The 17,962-nt window shown below is 36.3% G+C and overlaps 1 protein-coding gene across 6 annotated transcripts in view; it reads right to left on the reverse strand.

The window, feature by feature from the left end:
• The window catches only part of WDPCP (WD repeat containing planar cell polarity effector), a 158,294-nt gene that overhangs the window by 74,891 nt on the left and 65,441 nt on the right, over positions 1 to 17,962 (reverse strand). For 5 of the 6 annotated variants that reach the window (XM_061356205.1, XM_061356201.1, XM_061356204.1 and 2 more), the window contains exons 8-10: positions 16,776 to 16,890; positions 12,747 to 12,880; positions 8,176 to 8,367 (exon numbers count right to left, since the gene is read on the reverse strand). In XM_061356205.1, coding sequence (XP_061212189.1) covers positions 8,176 to 8,367; positions 12,747 to 12,880; positions 16,776 to 16,890 — 441 coding nt within the window. The remainder of the gene's footprint in view (positions 1 to 8,175; positions 8,368 to 12,746; positions 12,881 to 16,775; positions 16,891 to 17,962) is intronic. The other variant, XM_061356206.1, reaches the window with a different exon arrangement.

A 17,962-nucleotide genomic window follows, 5' to 3' on the forward strand; every position in this document is an offset into this window, starting at 1 on the left:
CATGTTTAAACAATGTATACTATACACTGCCAAATGAGTAGGTGGTAGATGTTCTTCAGTGCCATATAGCTTTAGATGCAGAATAAACGAGTCTGTGATAGCAAAAAAGGGGGACCATTTACAGGTACTTGAAGGTTGAATGAACTGGAAGAAGAACAGAGAGGCAGAATATCATACAAAGACAGCAGCTGGCAAAGAGCAAGAATTTGAAGTGTGGAAACATGGGAAGTACCATAGAGTGATAGAGGCAACAGTGAAACCAATGAAGATTCATGTCCTTCAATATAAGGATTTGAGTGAGAGGTGCTATAAAGGATTTGAGCAGGGAAATTGTAGGATAAATACCAGCTGTAAACAAGTTGCAAATAGCTTATGAAAAGATGTTTCTTTGAAAGAAAGAGAAAACCAATGTCTCTAGAAAAACGAGAGTAGTAGAAGTCAGTCAGAAACTTGCTCGTATTTGTTCATGCAGAAATAAAGAGTGAAAGGAAAATGTCAAACTGAGCCAAACCCCACCCTCAGGTATACCCACAGCATTCTTCGCACTGCAAACTGAAGTTGCTGACCTGCCGCTAATTCTGGAAGCTCCTTCTTTTGAATCCAGGTGGTATGCAAGTAGTATATACACCGAAAGGGGTAACAAATGTGATTAAAAGGCAGAGAGAGGGTGAGGGAGGAAACTTGGAAATTTCAGGTTGAAAACAGAAATGCACACATGACGTTAAAGCAGTTTAAGTTTGATTTTCACAGATCACAAGACCAACTGAACACATAATTTAGGCTTTCATCCTGTAAAGAGGGAGAATAAGAAATTGAGATTTTTGTTTGTCATACCACCCATTACATCTTCAGAAGCAACTGATGAATCTATAAACACGTTATTCGGAATCCTGATCAGACTGATTAGGCTGTTTTCTTCTGACAATTTTGTCAGCTAAAGGGTTTCTCATTCAAAAGAGAGAAAAAAGGATTATCGCAGTTCTGTGGCTGCAAACCAGCTGCTGGTTAATACAAGTCTTTGCTACTTTAAGTTAGAGACATACAAAGAACCCCTTGATGCAAAAGCATGTAATACATGCAATATAATACATGCCAATGCATCCAGCCTGTGAAAACCAGTTTCAACAGAGTAGTCAACAATGAAAATATATACCAAAGAGGAAAGAAAAGATTAAATTATGGTAGAGTTTGAAAAACATTTCCTCACCTCGACCATTCCCTCATTAGTGACTTAGCCTCTGCAACTAGTCATTTATGCCCACAAAATGTGCAGTGGCTACTGTGCTGATGCTAGAACTGCTCAAATATACAGTTTATTAGCGTCTTAAAGCACATAGGAATTGCAAGGAAACCTACAAAAGAGGTCATTGTGGACAAAGGATTACTGTGACCACAGAGCTCTCTAACCCCAAATAAAGACAAGGTGAAGTGTTATTGCTTGTTCTTCAGTTTTCCCTAAGAGTATGTATGGAGACCCATGTAGCTGCCTTTCAAATATGTGAAACAGAAATCTTGCCCAAGCAAGTCTTCAAAGCTTCCATAACTTCAGTGAAATGAGCCTTGAGGCCCTCTGGGACTCAGGTTTCTGTCTTCCTGTGGCAGATTTCAATGCACAATTCATCTACATATTTTGATCCAAAACCAGTGTTCCTCTCTGGACATCTTCTCACAAACTACAAGAAAGTCATGAAGATCCACACAATAATCAAGCCATTGAGAGATAAAAGACTGAAAGCACTACTAAATTCTGAAGAGAGACTGGCCTTGAAAGTTAAGACAATACAGAAGAAAACATGTGAAACATGGATTTTACAACTCCATAGGAGTGACTGCTGGAAAACAGCAATGGAAATACCTACAGAAAAATCAGTGTTGTCTTCTGACTGTTTGAGAGTCAGCAAGCAAACTGAATCCGATTAATAATTTTGTTCTGCCTTGTTAGAGCAAAAGTGGGACAAAATGTTGCTCACTACTTTGAATTTAAAAGAAAGTAAAACCTTATATTTTGGAATGCTAATTTAACGAGACTTGGGATGAGAAGCTTCCTAGCTTCACTTAATTTTGACAGCAAATCCTTGAAATGAGGTCTAGGGTTGGGCTGGTTGTTGTATATAATGCAATACTAAGCTAGGAAAAAGTTCCTGTGAGGAGAGAAAGACAATTTGCCGCATTTCAAAACACAATTTTTCACATACTGTTTAAACAAATTAGGCTTAAAGGAATCTTTTCTAGACACTACTGTTCATATTCTGGCTGAAAATGAGAGAAACATTTCTCCTTAGATTGGAACAGATAAGTTTTTTCTCATGCATTAGTGGCCTCATGTGCCTCTTGGAGGAAGAGTACCAAGCCGAGAGACCTCTTTGTTCTGGTTTCCAGTTTTGCTGAGTGTAACTGGTATTTGGCACTCTGAAGGGGAAAAAAAATGGATGTTCTTTTTCATCTCAGAGGGAAGATTTGAGTTTCTCTGTCAGAAATTACTTTCATTATTAATTTTTCATGCTGATAACTGTAAAAGTAAAGCAGAGAGACATACAACTACAGAAACATGTTAATAAGACTAAGATAATACTTTTTAAAGATAAGAAGTCTAACAGTCAAACCATCTTTTTTTTTCTTCCCAAGAAGATAGTACTTCATTACCTGCCAGTTGTTTTTCTATCTGGTAAGTAGCCTTGTGCTAGTAAATAGTGCTTTAGCAGTTCTTTAAAAGGAATCCACTGGGATTCCTTGCCGGTGAGCAATAGATCTCTGGAATCCAAAAGGGGAATGTTAAAATAGCAATTTATCTTTAATTTAACAAAACATTCACTTGGGGAATTGGGAGGTAAAAGCTGGAGGAGTTTCCTCAGAAGCGGGTAGGACAACAGGAGGATTTGCGGAGGAGGGGACAGGACCAGGAATGTTAAAAGACAAAGCTGAAATATCACATGGTGGGGTGTATAATCTGTTCAGTATTAAGTGCTTTCCATAAATCTTGGACTAAGCGCTTAGCCTTGGGTTTCAAGCAGAGAATTCTGGAAGTACTTTGCATGAAGTAAAACCAATTACTTTCTGTAAAGTAATAAATCAAGCAATAATAAAAAAAATTAAAAGTCCCTGTAAGTTTTGTGACGTATGCTACAAAAACATAGTAAATGTCTTTAAATATTTTTAACATAATTCATGTATATTTCCCTTATTAATGTGGCAGTCATGCACCACTACTGCACATTTATATTGTTTTTCCCCTTGCATTACTGGCCTGTGCTCTGCATCAGCTAATCAGCAGTGGGAGAGATACAATACGCGCCAAGTTCTCAAATCCTAGAGTCAGAAATTGTAACAGTCCAAGTAAAGAAATCTGTTAATCTGCATAATAAGGGTCTGAATTATGCTAGTTAAAATACTTTCTTTCATTTTGTTTGAAAGAAAAAATAGCACAAGCTCATGTGGGCAGTATCACTCTTCTCAGCAAAAACCTTTGAACACTTAAAATTGAAGTATTTTGCATAGAGTGCTGGGAAAGGATAAAGTCCACATATCAAAACAAGTAAGAGTTTTAACCAATAGTTCTTAAGCAGAAAATTGGCTTACCAGCAGATAAAAAAAAAGAAAACAAAAGAAACAGAGAAATAAGCTTGCTGTGACTGAATTGTGTGTCTTTCAGATGAGAAAAATCTTTGATTTATTTTATGGATGTTAGAAAAATGCTTATTTAATTTCACAGGGTGAGGCTCTAAACAACAACAAACACTTTAATTAGAAACATAGAGTGGGAAGTGTAGTACACACTAATAAAATTGCTTTAAGTGTAGCACTGTGAAGATGGAATAAAAAAAAAATCCTATTTTAAAACATTTCTACAATAAAAATTCTACTCTAGGTTACTTACTTGGCTGCATTGTATTTACTGCCCACGTGCAAACTTACTGACTGATCTTCAGTCAGCATTTCTTCTTTTCTTTTAAAATTTATCATCATCATCTTTATCCCATATTATTCATTGGACTTTTAACCCAATGTGACATGAAGCATTTTACATTCTTTGTGATCTGTGTGTGAGAGATATTTCAGCTATTCAGTCACACACGGTAGATGTTTTTCTGAGTGTTACAGTAATTGTAGGATAGCTCACTCATAAAAGATCTGCTGTGTTTATTTCACAAGTTTGAGGCACAATGTGGAAGCAATAACTACTAAACATTAGCTCTTGGGAGAAAGAAAAATAGTATTCTCTCTCAGGCAAGTTATTTTTTTCCACAAGATTGAAGTATAATTTCAGTGATTCTTACCAGCACTAAACAGAGTGAAAATAAACATGGCAAAGACAAATGAAAGTACTACAATAACTAAGCCCTGGCATCATCGCCGCCTGTTAATTTACATTTGAAGAATAAAGTTCATGTTGATTTTAACACAACTTTCTATCAAAGCATTTAATCCAAGAATGATTTCACATCAGATCCTATTTATTCATAGCAAATTGTTTGAAATGATTTCTGGAAGATTCCTCTTCCAGTTTTGAAATCAAATTACCAGCATTATCTCTGCAGGGTGACAATTCACATAACATCCTTGATCATTGGTACTTTAACAAAGAAAAAACATACAAACCTCCAATATTTAAATAAATAAATTGGAGAAAGGACAAGTTTACTGGAGGAAACCAATGCATGCAGGAAAGCAGAAAAAGGTTAGACCAACACTCCTGCAGCAACGTGTACGCATGTATATAAATGTACATTGCACGCTAAAGTCAAATGTTAAAAACATTTTTATTTCTTCAAGTGACGATTCCTTATCAAATCTTAGAGCATTCAACATAGTAAACACTGATCTTAAAAAAAAAAAAATGTAGTAAACCAAGTCAAGATTTGCAAGGAAAAAAGTTCTTTCTGGTTTTAGAGGAAAAATGTCTACCTTTAGCCTTAATAGTAGCAAATGTTAAAGAATAAAGCCACACAACAAAATTCAAATAAAATTTATAGTGTATTTAAAATATAAAATGTATTTCCTCAATTAAGCTGAAAACCTGCTTAAGTACACAGTAGCCAATCATGGTATGTGTAACATGAATCATTCCAATGCAGAATGCGTAGTTACAGGATATTATCATGATGAGGGGTTGAGTTGCTTTGTCCCAGAGCTATTCCAGTCTTCATTCTAATAAGCACTCTTCTGGTGGGCAGCAAATATAACTCAGAAAAGTCCTCCATGAAGCAGCATCACCTAAGAGCCTCATTTACCTTTGCTCTGCCACAAGAAGAGCGTCAGTAGCTGGCTGACCTGTTGTGGTTCTGTAGGTCAGCACCGAAGTGCTGTAGAACAGCTGTGGGCAGCACCCATTCATTTCCTTGGGCTTGGTTTCCTTTTTTATAAGCCTAATATGCCAAACAGCTTTTTATGGGCTAGACATGCAGCAATTCCTGCTTTTCTCTTAATTCTAGATAATAATGCTGTTTTAGCCAAGCAATACTACTATTTTCAAGTAAAATACTGGTGGTACCATTTTACTACACTTGTTTTTGATAAATGCTCCAAACTGAATGAGCTCATGCTTCTTACACTTCTTCTGTTGACAACAATAATTTACTGGGAGAAAATTCATATTATTGGTCAAATATGATAAATATGATTATTTTTTTTAATGCGTAACAATGGCATTTCATGTTTTTATGCCAGGTCTATACCTGAGGAACACTACAAATGGTAAGGGAATAGAGCCAAAGACAGGCAAATAAGCATGCTTAGAAACACTGCATTTTTGTGGTATCTGATCTATGGAGTAACTGTTAAGAACCTCTCCAGAAATGCTGACACTTTTGCTCAGATTTACACTATCAAATGACCCTCAGAAGTTAAAGTTAAGTTAGTTCCCCTCCAAGACACTGTAGGGGAAAAATATACCTTGGCTAATTACAGACTGGGGATTGATCCTCCTTCTAGAGCTGCTGGGTTATGACATCCCCTATCCATGCACAGAAATTTAACTATTTGTATAAGGAGCCCTAGAGAAATCAAGGAGAAAAACACAACCAAACACTACCACAGGTAACATTTCATGGATACATAGGAGAAGTGTAGAGGCACAGTGTCTTAAGCCTTACACAGCAGCCCGCTGAGCATCCAAGATCTCATGGACATGGAACAGACTAACTGACAACCAGCAAGACAGTTTGTTATCTATGTATGACTAAGTTTTCCATAGCCCTGGCACAGTGCTTAGTATTTTACTGACAAATAGAGAAAAATAAATTTCATTTGAAGATCTGAGAATTAAAACAGACAAGTACAGGCAAGAATCAGAAAAAGGAAAGCAACCAAACAGTTAAATTTGGCAGTTCTGCTTTTAAAAATAATTTTCTTATATATACATATTACAATATAGGCTAAATTAAAAGCGTTATGAGTTTAGGCCTAAAGCCTCAGTAAATGCTTATTAACATTACTGTTAAGCACCAGTGATGTGCTTGCGACTACACTATGCCTCAGCCCTGAGCAATTCAAGAGTCTAAACCAGAACTGTCTATTGAAAGATGCACAACACTGCTGTAACTTGGAAATCTCTCTGTAATATATAAAAATGAAACAGGGAAAGCTTTAAACTAACAGGGTGGTTTCTATTAATTTCTTTCCATTAATTTCTTAGACAAAATGAGTGTCTAGAAAACCTCTTGGAAAATAGAGATTGCAAACTGCTCTGTTTGACATTAGGGAGCTTTCTGGAATATGTGGGAAGGAAACAAAAGCCAAGGGAATGTTGCTGTCAGAACCTGGGCATATGGAAATCACAGTAAGAAGCAAGATCTGAAATGTTAGTAGGATAAACTTTCATGGCATCAAACTGGCATAGAGACTAGGCTGAAAAAGCTTACAAGGAACAGACACACATTTTAGCTACCAGAGTAATTTTTATATGTGATTGGGCATAGCTGCAGGGGAAATTGAGAACTGCAGGTGTGTATCAGGCAGAGGAGAGAGATGAGTCAAAGATGACCGCTAGTGGAGAGAGGTCAATTGAAAAGAAGTAAAGAAGGCAGAACCGGAGGTAATTTAAACTTAAATTCTACAGTGACTAATGACTGAAATAAGAAAGAAAAGCTGTCTCAACTGCCTCTTCTTTTTTGCTTTCAGTATATAGAAAATCTCAAGGGAAAAATACCCTCACTGAAATTAGTATTAGTTATCAAAGTAACAATTCCAAGACATTAAAACATTTATATCTTTCCTAATTAAAAAGAACAGGATGTTGTTTGTAAGAGCAGCTTATTTTAAAGTGTTACTTAGGGCTTTTCCCTACAGGGAAATATCCTGTAATAGCTACTCCAGAACAGCTATTCTACAGCTGATACTCGGGTTTGTGCTCTTCTCCCACAGTGAGTGCCTTTTTAGTCCAAATTAGTGGTGTCTTAAGATAAACTGACAATAAAACTCCAAATACAGAAGCACCTATACAATATGATAGCTCAGAACAGCTTTTACATTTTAAGTTCAGGCTCCAGCTCTTTTCAGAGTTTTTAGCTCCTATAAGAAACCGGATTAAAATATTCTTAAATAAATAAAATAAAAATTAAACAGATTAAATGGAGACTTCTGCTTAAAACTGTAATCTAAGCCAGTGTCAGGAGGAGGGTCATCTTGTTGCCTAGTTCTAACTTGTAGCTCACATTCCCACCTGTAGATGGGGAATTTTAACTTTTTCTTCAAGAAAAAAATTGGTCCCTGATTTCATCAGTACTCATAGCAACAATTTAAGCAGCATCTTGGTGTATCTAAAAATTTTATAACAGAACACTTAAAATAGATGTGAAATGCCTATCAGTTAACACTGCATACAACGTAAAGTAACTGCATTAGACAATCATGTAACAGCCACAGTTGTAACTCAGATTAGAGCTTTCTAGTGATACTTCCACATTTCTATTTTCAGTGTTAGCAGTTCCATTAGATATTCCATTATAAAGACTTAACTTCCTTTCTACATGTCTCAGATTGACAGTTTTGATGTGAAAATAGCAAACATACTAACTGAAGTACTTTTTCATTAAATTACAAACCTTTGCTTTTAAGATTATGATGGCTGATCTTTCTTATGTTTTTGATATATCTGTTCTTTATATCTACCTGATTATGCATTTAAGTCAAATTTCTTTAGCAAATCTGAAAAATCATGTAACGAGTTCAGCACTTTACCTCCAGTTTGCCATGGGCACAGCCTAATAGCAATAGGTTGGCTCTGTCCCTCTCACAGGAAATAGGAGACCAAGGCCATGCTCCTTCATTAGTTGCTGACCACCAGCAAATGACGGTATCTTGCATACAGTTTATTGCTAGGTGACGTTTCATCCTTCTACCTTCTGGTCCAAGTATATCAATATAAGAAATCTGATGGAAGAAAAAATGCAGAAAATATTTGAGGTGATAAAATAGCATAGTAGGAGCAATTGGGAGCATTTAGTTTGGATGTGTGGAAGTGAATGTATTTATACACAGAGGGCTGCATACATATACATTTATATAGGCTGTCTGTAAATGTAAAAAATATCCCTTCAGACAGAAAAAGACATGCTCACACTTTTATCTATGGGGAGGGGATTGGGAAGGAAAGGAATGTGAGTTAAGAAGGAATTTACTGCAATGACTCCAATCAATACCAAAATGTACAGTCATGGTTGCTTGACAGCATCGACCTACACACAGGATTTAAGCTTAGCCATATTAAATGACAAGTTCTGCAAAGCTGACCAGGGAGCTAAGGCTAATGTCTAAGACATAATCAAATATTAAATATATTCTACAGTATTTGAGCAAACATATATCTTTCTTTTTCCTCCTTAAATTAAGGAATCCAGATACAAACATCGGCTTTGCAAGAGAATATATACTCTTCTGCATAATGTGGATGAGCTACAGCATCATGCGTAAAGTTTATGCAGCTCTTGAGAATTGTGCCTCTTTCTCAGGAAGGATTTGTGGAATTTATTATTCAAACTCTGTTATTTTGGAGCATGGTTATTTGAAAACATGAGCAGTGCACCATCTGGGTGACACATGCCAAGGAAATATAGATTGCACTGCATTTCTGCTTAAGGAATTAATGGAAGGTTGATAGCTAGGGGAAAAAAAAAAACTATCTTGCCATTGCTGGTCAGCAATAATCGAACCACTTTCTGGGGATTAAGCGCATGGCTAAGCCTACTGGACCAGACACTAGCAAAGGGCAGGGGGTCTTCTTATCAGAGAAATGCTTCTGGAGCCAGTCTCACTACATGACAGATTGCTTTCATATTCCTGTCTGCAAGGCAACAAAGGATGGCAGTAATGCGATAATGCCAGAGTGCAATGGGTGTTAAGAACCCGTTGCATTTATGTATTGTATTTAGTAAATAATCAGGCTCATCCAAATTGTGATCTCACCACTCAACCAAGGCCATTAAAATCAAGGTTAATGCTTTAATAATCCTTTGCTGTTTTTTATATGGTCAAAAAGAACCCTTTTCTATTTGCATGGTCATAATATTATTGACCTCTTCATCCCCTGAATACACATCAAAAGGAACTGAAATCAAAGTAATTACCAATGTTGTTCTCTCATGGTAAACATTTAACTCCTTGTACTGCCTCCTCCTTCAGTAAATTGAAATGGATTAAAAAAACACAGATGGGAAAAACTTGCAAAAGGTCAGTATTTTCAGAATATTCTGTGGCTTACTTGTCAAAATACGTAGAATTGTAAAGATAAAACATACATCAAAGTTAACAGGTAGCTGATCCTTCAGTTAGAACTATATATAGTTGATTTGGTGACAAGACACCAAATTTATTAGGGTGGAAAACCACAAAATCTTCCACAGATATTAACTAATCTTGTATTGCAGTGTTAATTGCTCATAACAATTTCACATGTAAAAACAGCCAAAAATCTTTCATAAAACTTTATGTCTTGCATTAGATAAGGCACTTTCAAACATGGACTAATGCCACTAAGAAAAGGCAAAGGAAAACAGTTATTTTCATATTTTGCTGGTCTTCAAGACTGTAGCAATTCTAAGTCTTCCTTTATTTTTTCAAAGTGTAAATAAAATCCAAGGTGGTATCTTTTAGAAAGGACAAAAACAGAGAAAATGATTCTTCCATTTAGGTACATATTGTATAAAAAAAACCCCAGCTTTTGGATAACAAACTGTGAGGAGAAAAGCATGGTTGACCTGTTCTTATTAATAACAGCATACTGGCAGTCCAGTACTGCCTGGCATTCCCTGACAATTTTGTCCACCATGAGGTTGGACACATCACAATGTGGAGTTGCTCTGTGCAGGTACCAAAGAATTTATAATGCTAATATGACAGAAATTTAATTATATCACTGGCTATGATTGTAAGCAAACATTTTCCTTATTTTAGAAATGGGAATTTAAACGCAAATACTACATACACTTTCAGAACTACACAAAAAGTCAGAGGCAGAAATGAAGGCTACACCCAAATTTCCTGAATCTTAGCTACAGATTCCAATCCTGTGGCAGTTCTATACCAGTGCAAGTTAGTTTTTAATTAAATTTCTCTTGGAAGAAAAAAACACCAAAACCCCTAAGGAACCATTTTTTCCTAAAGAGAGCACTTACAATTTGCACATTTGTAATTGACGACCATCTTTTGCTTCTTTTGTTACTATTGATAACAACACTAGTGTTGATTGTGTCTGTTCTTTTAGCTTACAAGTTTGACCAAAACTAGCCAGGAAGAACTCCAGTGCAGAGAGCTGACATAATATTATTGCAGTAGTGAATAATACTTTCTGCTGGCACACACTTGTGCAGTTTTGAAGATAATAAAAAATTTATTTAGCTGCCTAACTACACACAAAGGAACATTCAATTAAGAAATGCAAATGCATTTTTTTGGCTGGCAAAGAAATAATCCACAGTGATTCCCACTGATTTCAAGAGAAAGCAAAGTTTACATTGAACATAGAGGCATTTTGAGAAGCTCAGCTGTGTCAGCAAAGAACTGAACATTACAACCCTATTAAGGAGTGCAGCAGATATTTCTGGTTTCCTAGGGCAGAGAGTTTTCTATGGATTAGGATTTCCTTCTTTCCCAAGCAAAAGTGCCATAACCATTAGATCCAAAATGTGCCCAGCAATTCTCAGAATGAAAATGTTTCCTTAGAAAAAGAATTTTCCTACATAAATTAAGAAGCTATGGCCCTCACAGTTAAATGATGAAGGCAGTCTCCAATTCACCACGGCTTCTTCAATGAAGTTTAGTGCTATTAAAAAACCAACCCACACCACAGACCATACTTGCTTCTAAAGCACAACCTTAACAAACACCACAGACCAGGCACAAGCGCACATCATTTTAAAGTAAACTACGTATCAGCTCAGTTCCTGGTGAACAGTGAACTGTCTCAAATCCACGTTATAGAGGTTGGATCAATCTCGCAAACACAAGTCATTGCTGAAAAGAGGCCCTGAACTGAAACAGCCTGGAAAATGTATTAGATATTCATCCTAGCAGAAAGTATTTCTACCAAGCAAGTTAAAATGTATTATGGCAAAACTTAAATGAAACACATCCTTAAAAAAAGCTTGCCTTGCAGATGCAAACTCCCATATGTAAGGAAGCAAATTACTGAGGGGTTGTCAAGGGAAAAATATTTGCTATTTTCTAGCACAAGATTGTTTTCCTTAACATTTATCCAGGATGAAATAAATACGAACTCTCTAGCTCACTACATCTTTCTAACTTTCCTGGGTGAAGGCTTGTCTCTTCTTCATTCTTGCAGTGAATTGGATGCAGCTCCTTTGCTACCCTGCTTGTTCAAAAGTTAATTGCCTTTGGCCAAGTATTTTTTTCATATTACCATAGTGCCAAGCCACTGCCCTGATGCCAAAGAATTTATGGTCAAAATAAGTTATGTCTACACAGCCCAAACCATCCAAGACACAGTGTAATTCAGCTTGAGACAAGCTGGGTCTACTGAGATCCAAACTAGGTAGTTTAAAGGCAGCTCAGCTATCTCTAGAGTGTTTTTCAGCTACTGCTGTGACTGACACCTACACATAAAGGGCTGGAAAAAAGAAGTATTTTAATCTTCACTGTAAATACTGAATTGAGATACAGACACACCAAGTCACTTGCCTAAGGTCACATACAGAGTTTGTCAGAGGTGAAAAAGTCAGCTTCTCTACCTTGAGTCCTCGCTCAGTGGCTTAATTGTAAAACCAACTCTCACAACAATATGATTATTGTAACTAGAGGGAAAATTAAGATTTCTGCAAAGAATTACAACAGTCTTGGAGCTCATACAGATGACTGAATTATCATAGCTTCATGAGTTCACGTGTATCAGCTGAGCCATAGTAATTGACCATGTATGTGTTTTTAGCCCACAGCAAACAAGAGGTAAAACACATTAGCTTAAATCTTTTACACTGAGGTTTACCATTACAGATTTTGCCTCATGCTTGTTAGATGCTGAGAATGTGCAAAAGGTCAGTTACTGCTGCTCAACTGACACAAGGTAATCTGTTAAGCAGGGGTAACTCAACAGTGTGTCTGAGCCCTTAACCTAAATACAGTAGAAAATTGGATCCCTCTTGGAACAGTATTTTAACTCATTAACTCAGAATGCCATGTAATTTTTCTTTACTTTTCAATACCTGCCATTTTTAGAATTTAAGCTGTTCTCGTCAGTTACAGGAGGGTTTGCAATCTAAAGTTACTGCAGTATTTACAGTCACCATTGACAGCAATACCTTGAAGTCCAAACAAGAGAGTTTTTCCAGTCTTTTGTTTACATCAGGAGAATCCATTTTCTTTGTAAACTGAATAAAACAGAGTTGGTTATGGTCCTCGAATGACAAGATGATGAAACTGTCTGTAAGAACCGCTGAAAAACAAATAAAAATTGTCACCAGTGTAATACCTATTTCTAGTAGCAAACCAAATTACTGAACCCTCCACTGAGACACTGCAAAAAGCAATTTTTTCAAGACAATGTCTTAAATATTACACTGAAGCCTCTGTAATCTCCTAAAAGGCATCAATGTGTCATCCTGCCAGGACCTTCCTGGAAATGAGAAATAAAGCCTAGGGAGTACTCCGATTACATAAACATGAATAAATTATCTCGTATCAAGTTACCACTACATTCAAATATATGTTTTATGCCCTTCCGCGTTAATTTTCATCTCAGTTCAGCTTTCACTGTTTTGTTTGTTTGGTTTTTTTTTTCTTCTTCTCTTTATGGTAAAAACCCCCAGTATGTCAGAAATTCATCACATACAGCGTAACTTCTGTTAAGGATGATAAATGCAAATTAGTATTTGAGAGGTATCTGTTTTTTTGACATCATAAGGTTCCAGATGCTGTTGCAGACACCGAGGAGGCTATTACATGCAGGATTATACTTCAGAGGGGTTATGAGTTTTCTGAAAACTTCACATGGGGGTATCCAAACAATGCAGGAAACCAAGATGGAACAGACTCCCTTGGAGTGTGGAAAACTGCAGTGGAATCCCCGCTGTTATCATAAGAGGGTGCTAGACCAAACGAGTTCAATATAAAAGTGATTAACCAATTTGACAGTGAAAATTAATTAGACAATATTATCTAAGATTTTTTCCCAAGTGTTATCCAGTTATTCAGGCAGTATTATGCCTGCATTTTATGCAAGCAATATTAGGTCTGCATTTAAAGAGATGTCTGAGAATGAAGTGAGTCGTCAGGGCTACTAGCACTAGGTCATTGAAGACTTGTTAATGAGAATTAGGTTTAAGTACAGCTAGCAAGCCCTTTTAGAAAGCAAATTGAGAAAGCTCTGCTGAAAGGAAAATGTCAAGTGAAGTGGAACCGGATTTAAAAACAACCAACCCTGCAAAACAAACACAAAAGCATTTGTGACTAATATCCTAGATTCTCAAATGTATTTTACATATCCTTGAGTAGACTGACAGTTTAGTCTTAACATACTAGCATTGAAAACTTGCTACTCAGCTTTGCTTTGATTTAGACTGCTTTACAACCAGTTGCAATTTCTAATAGTCATGTACTGGCACAGCTCTGAGATTCTAGTATGCAAATGCTAAAGAGTAAAGTTTAGAGCCAAATAATTACCTCTGAAATGTAACACTAACACTAGCTTAAAAAGGAAAAAATAATAAAAGAAATAGTGACAAAGTGTCTGAGATGGTGAGTTAGAAGTTAACTGAGATCCTAAACACACATGAAAATCCAAAGCCACTGAGTATGGTATTCTCAATATGTACAGCTAAAATATTTTCCTATCCTCACAGACATAGTTTACATTAGAGATGACCTACAGCACACCTCAGCTGCTTCTGAAATTGGTTTTGGTTGAAAGGAAGAAAGCAGGATTCAAAGATCCCTGGGCAGGTGCGAATGAGACTAGCACTGCCTTGATTTTCAGTATCCATGGTTGTCCTGGGCAGGAGTGGAGACCAGATCAACATGAATGCAGCTACGGGAATAGTTAGACCATTATTCAGAGAGGACACATATGATGCAGAATCAGATTACCCTAAAGAGGCAGGCAGTGTAGTTAACATTCCAAATACTAGTACTGCAACACCTCAGTGCCACAAAATAATTTAGAAAACGAGAAATACTGTTTCTTTTAGGAAAACAATTTTTCTATAATTTCTAATTAAATTATTTTTTAACATTGCACATAAAAAAATCATAAAAATAATCATAAAAATATTGCCCATTATAATAAAAATCAGGATGACTTTATTAGAGACAGAATTATAAATTCAATCATAATTATGTATCTTGTACACACAAACTGATCTTTATTCCAAATATTAACAGGACATGCTACTCAAGTTAGAATTACATTTCATAAGTCATTTTGGCAGATTGTAATCCTTACCCATTTCTACATATACACAATCATTAAACTAAGAACTACTATGTTTATATGGACTTTTTGTATTAAATATTGAATTTCTTATGGCTAACTTTATAATCACAACCCTAATCCCAACATAGATTTGGAAAGATGTGAAATTATATTAGATTAAACTTAATTTATTCTAGGATCACATTTTGTTGTGCTTCTCACATAAGGATAGTTCAGCTTAAAAATCTGTATTTTGAACACTATTTGCATGGGTAACAAAAGTATCTTCTTTTGTTGTTTATGAAAACAAAAAATGGATTGCAATGACTGGTGTTGGGGGTTGGCTTGGGTTGCTGGGTGGCTGAATGGAAGCAGTCCTATTTCACCTTCAGACATGGGTATTACCAAACATAGAAAACTTATTAATAATTTAAGAAATTACTGAATAAGTGAAAATAAGGACAAGCCATTCTGTAGCATTATTTATGACAGTTTAAGTGGTATAACTGTAGGAAAGCATATTTGATTTATTATTGTTTTAGTTATAAGCTTTCTTAGTTAGTATTTTTATGACACATTAAGCCAATGTAAGGCAAAGTAAGTATAATTTAATTATGCATTTATTATATTTTTTAAAAGATGGAGTATCCTAAGTCCAAAACCCAACTTCAATTTGGGTACAAACTTAGCCTCTTTCCTGTTAGGGTGGTGAGGCACTGGAATGGGTTGCCCAGGGAAGCTGTGAATGCTCCATCCCTGCTGATGCTCAAGGCCAGGTAGGACGAAGCCTTGGGTGAGATGGTTCAGTGTGAGGTATCCCTGCCCATGGCAGGGGGTTGGAACTTGATGATCTTAAGGTCCTTTCCAACCCTAACTATTCTATGATTCTATGATTTTGTCACCTGAAAGTATGAAATCTTCCCTCTGGAAACAAAGAGCAGAAAAGCCTGAGATGGAATGAATAGTTTAGTAATTCAGGTGAAGAGTGAAAAAGAGGAGTCGAGACATCAAATGTGTTCTATGCTATTAGTTGATAAAAAAATGAGGTTAGGGTTAAACTTTTTTATAATAAAGATTCTACTAAAATCATTGCATTAATCTTCAAGACTACAAAACATTGATAACATCAGAGGGACACACTATTGTAGGTTGCTTAAATAACCAGGTCCACATTCAATAGATGCCTGAAGAAAATAAATAATTAAAGATCAAAGTTAAGATAGCATGTATTCTTATTAAAAGCACACCATTTGTGTTTATTTGTTAAGAATTTGGAAGATAATGCCCATATAATTTGGTGCTCACTGAAATTCCATATTCTGGATCATGCATATGCCAAGATACCAGGTTTAATTCTCAGTGGAGCCCTTTAGAGATACACTGAAAAAGCTATACTTGCATTATTAAGCTGATGAAAAAAGGTACATTTTCCTAAGTTTTCTTCCTCGTTAAATTAGAACTTTATTTTTAGCAGTCACTAGTTAATAACAACAGTGAGATTCTGGAAATCTAGAAACCAAATCAGAACACCTGTATGCAACTAATGGTATTCAGCCTATTTTAATAAGTAAATACTTTAATAATAACTACCCATGGTTAATCTTGGCTAATGTTTGATTCTGTCCCATTTTCCCACTTATGAAATAAGCATGACAAGTTCAAATGGCATGTTCACACTGATTATAATGTGTAAGAAACTGAATTTTAGAAACTCATTCAGCATTTGACAAGCCTGAAAACTTTGATGTTAAATATTATTCTTAAAGTGTTCTTAGTCCTGAGGGTTGTAACTAAGGCATTACATGCAATTACTTGTTGTGTTTGCAAGTCCCCAGTGGCAATAATTAGTCTACCTGTTGACATACTGTTTCTCTACTCTATTGTTAATGTAGGCAATTGATTTGCACGTGGCTGTAATTACCATCACTGATGGTGTCGGAGATGAGCTTCCCCACCAGGGTCCTGTCAATCACCACTTTCTCCAGCTGTGGCCCAGAAAGGCTTAGGGACACCAATATACCTGAGTGAAAGAGGAGCTAAATCCAAATAGCAAGAAAACAAGACATCAAGAATCATTAATAAAGTGAAACGTTTCAAGGTACATATTAGCAGCTGTCCATTACATAGCAATCTAATTTTCAAAATTACAAAAAGACTTATTGTTGATATGAAGGTGTCTTATAATGACTTTGAAGGCTTTTTCAATGAAAGAGAGAGATGTAATACAACACTGAATTACACAGGTACAAGAATTACAATTGCTGAACACTTGAAGAAAATGCATGCTAAGCCTCCAAATGTACTAAGTAAGCCTGTTGAAAATGGAGATCAAAATTCTGTCTTGAATGAGGAAAGGGATGATGCTAATCCATCACCCATGGACCTGATTTTTTCCATATGAAGTAACTGCATAGCCTGCATCAAAACCAAAAAAAAAAAAGTATGTCTTTATATTATCATCACAAATTAAAACCAGCACCTTCCTGCTATCCTTGTTATTTCTGATCGTTCATATATTAACTTAATGAATGATCAGGGGACTGGAGCACCTCCCATATGAAGATAAGCTGAGAAAGCTGGGGCTGTTCAGCCTGGAGAAGAGAAGGCTGCGTGGAGACCTCATAGCAGCCTTCCAGTATCTGAAGGGGGCATATAGGGATGCTGGGGAGGGACTCTTCATTAGGGACTGTAGTGGTAAGACAAGGGGTAATGGGTTCAAACTTAAACAGGGGAAGTTTAGATTGGATGTAAGGAAGAAGTTCTTTCCTGTTAGGGTAGGGAGGGACTGGAACAGGTTGTCCAGGGAGGTTGTGAATGCTTCATCCCTGGCAGTGTTCAAGGCTAGGTTGGATGAGGCCTTGGGTAATATGGTTTAGGGCGAGGTGTCCCTGCCCATGGCAGGGGGGTTGGAACTTGATGATCTTAAGGTCCTTTCCAACCTTAACTATTCTATGATTAATGGTGCTGTACCACAGTGATAGAAAAAATCAACCCCATAAAATTCCGTGCTTCATTGTAAGTTGACTTCACTTTGCAAAGTTACTCCAGTAGCAGGACTAAACAAAAAGCTTTATTAGAGAGATACTGCTTTCTTAATAATGTGGTTCT

The sequence above is a fragment of the Neopsephotus bourkii genome, unplaced genomic scaffold, assembly GCF_033783945.1.
Source record: "Neopsephotus bourkii isolate Nb327-2 ecotype Australia unplaced genomic scaffold, CSIRO-AGI_Nbou_v1 NB_845, whole genome shotgun sequence".
NCBI lineage: Eukaryota > Metazoa > Chordata > Aves > Psittaciformes > Psittacidae > Neopsephotus > Neopsephotus bourkii.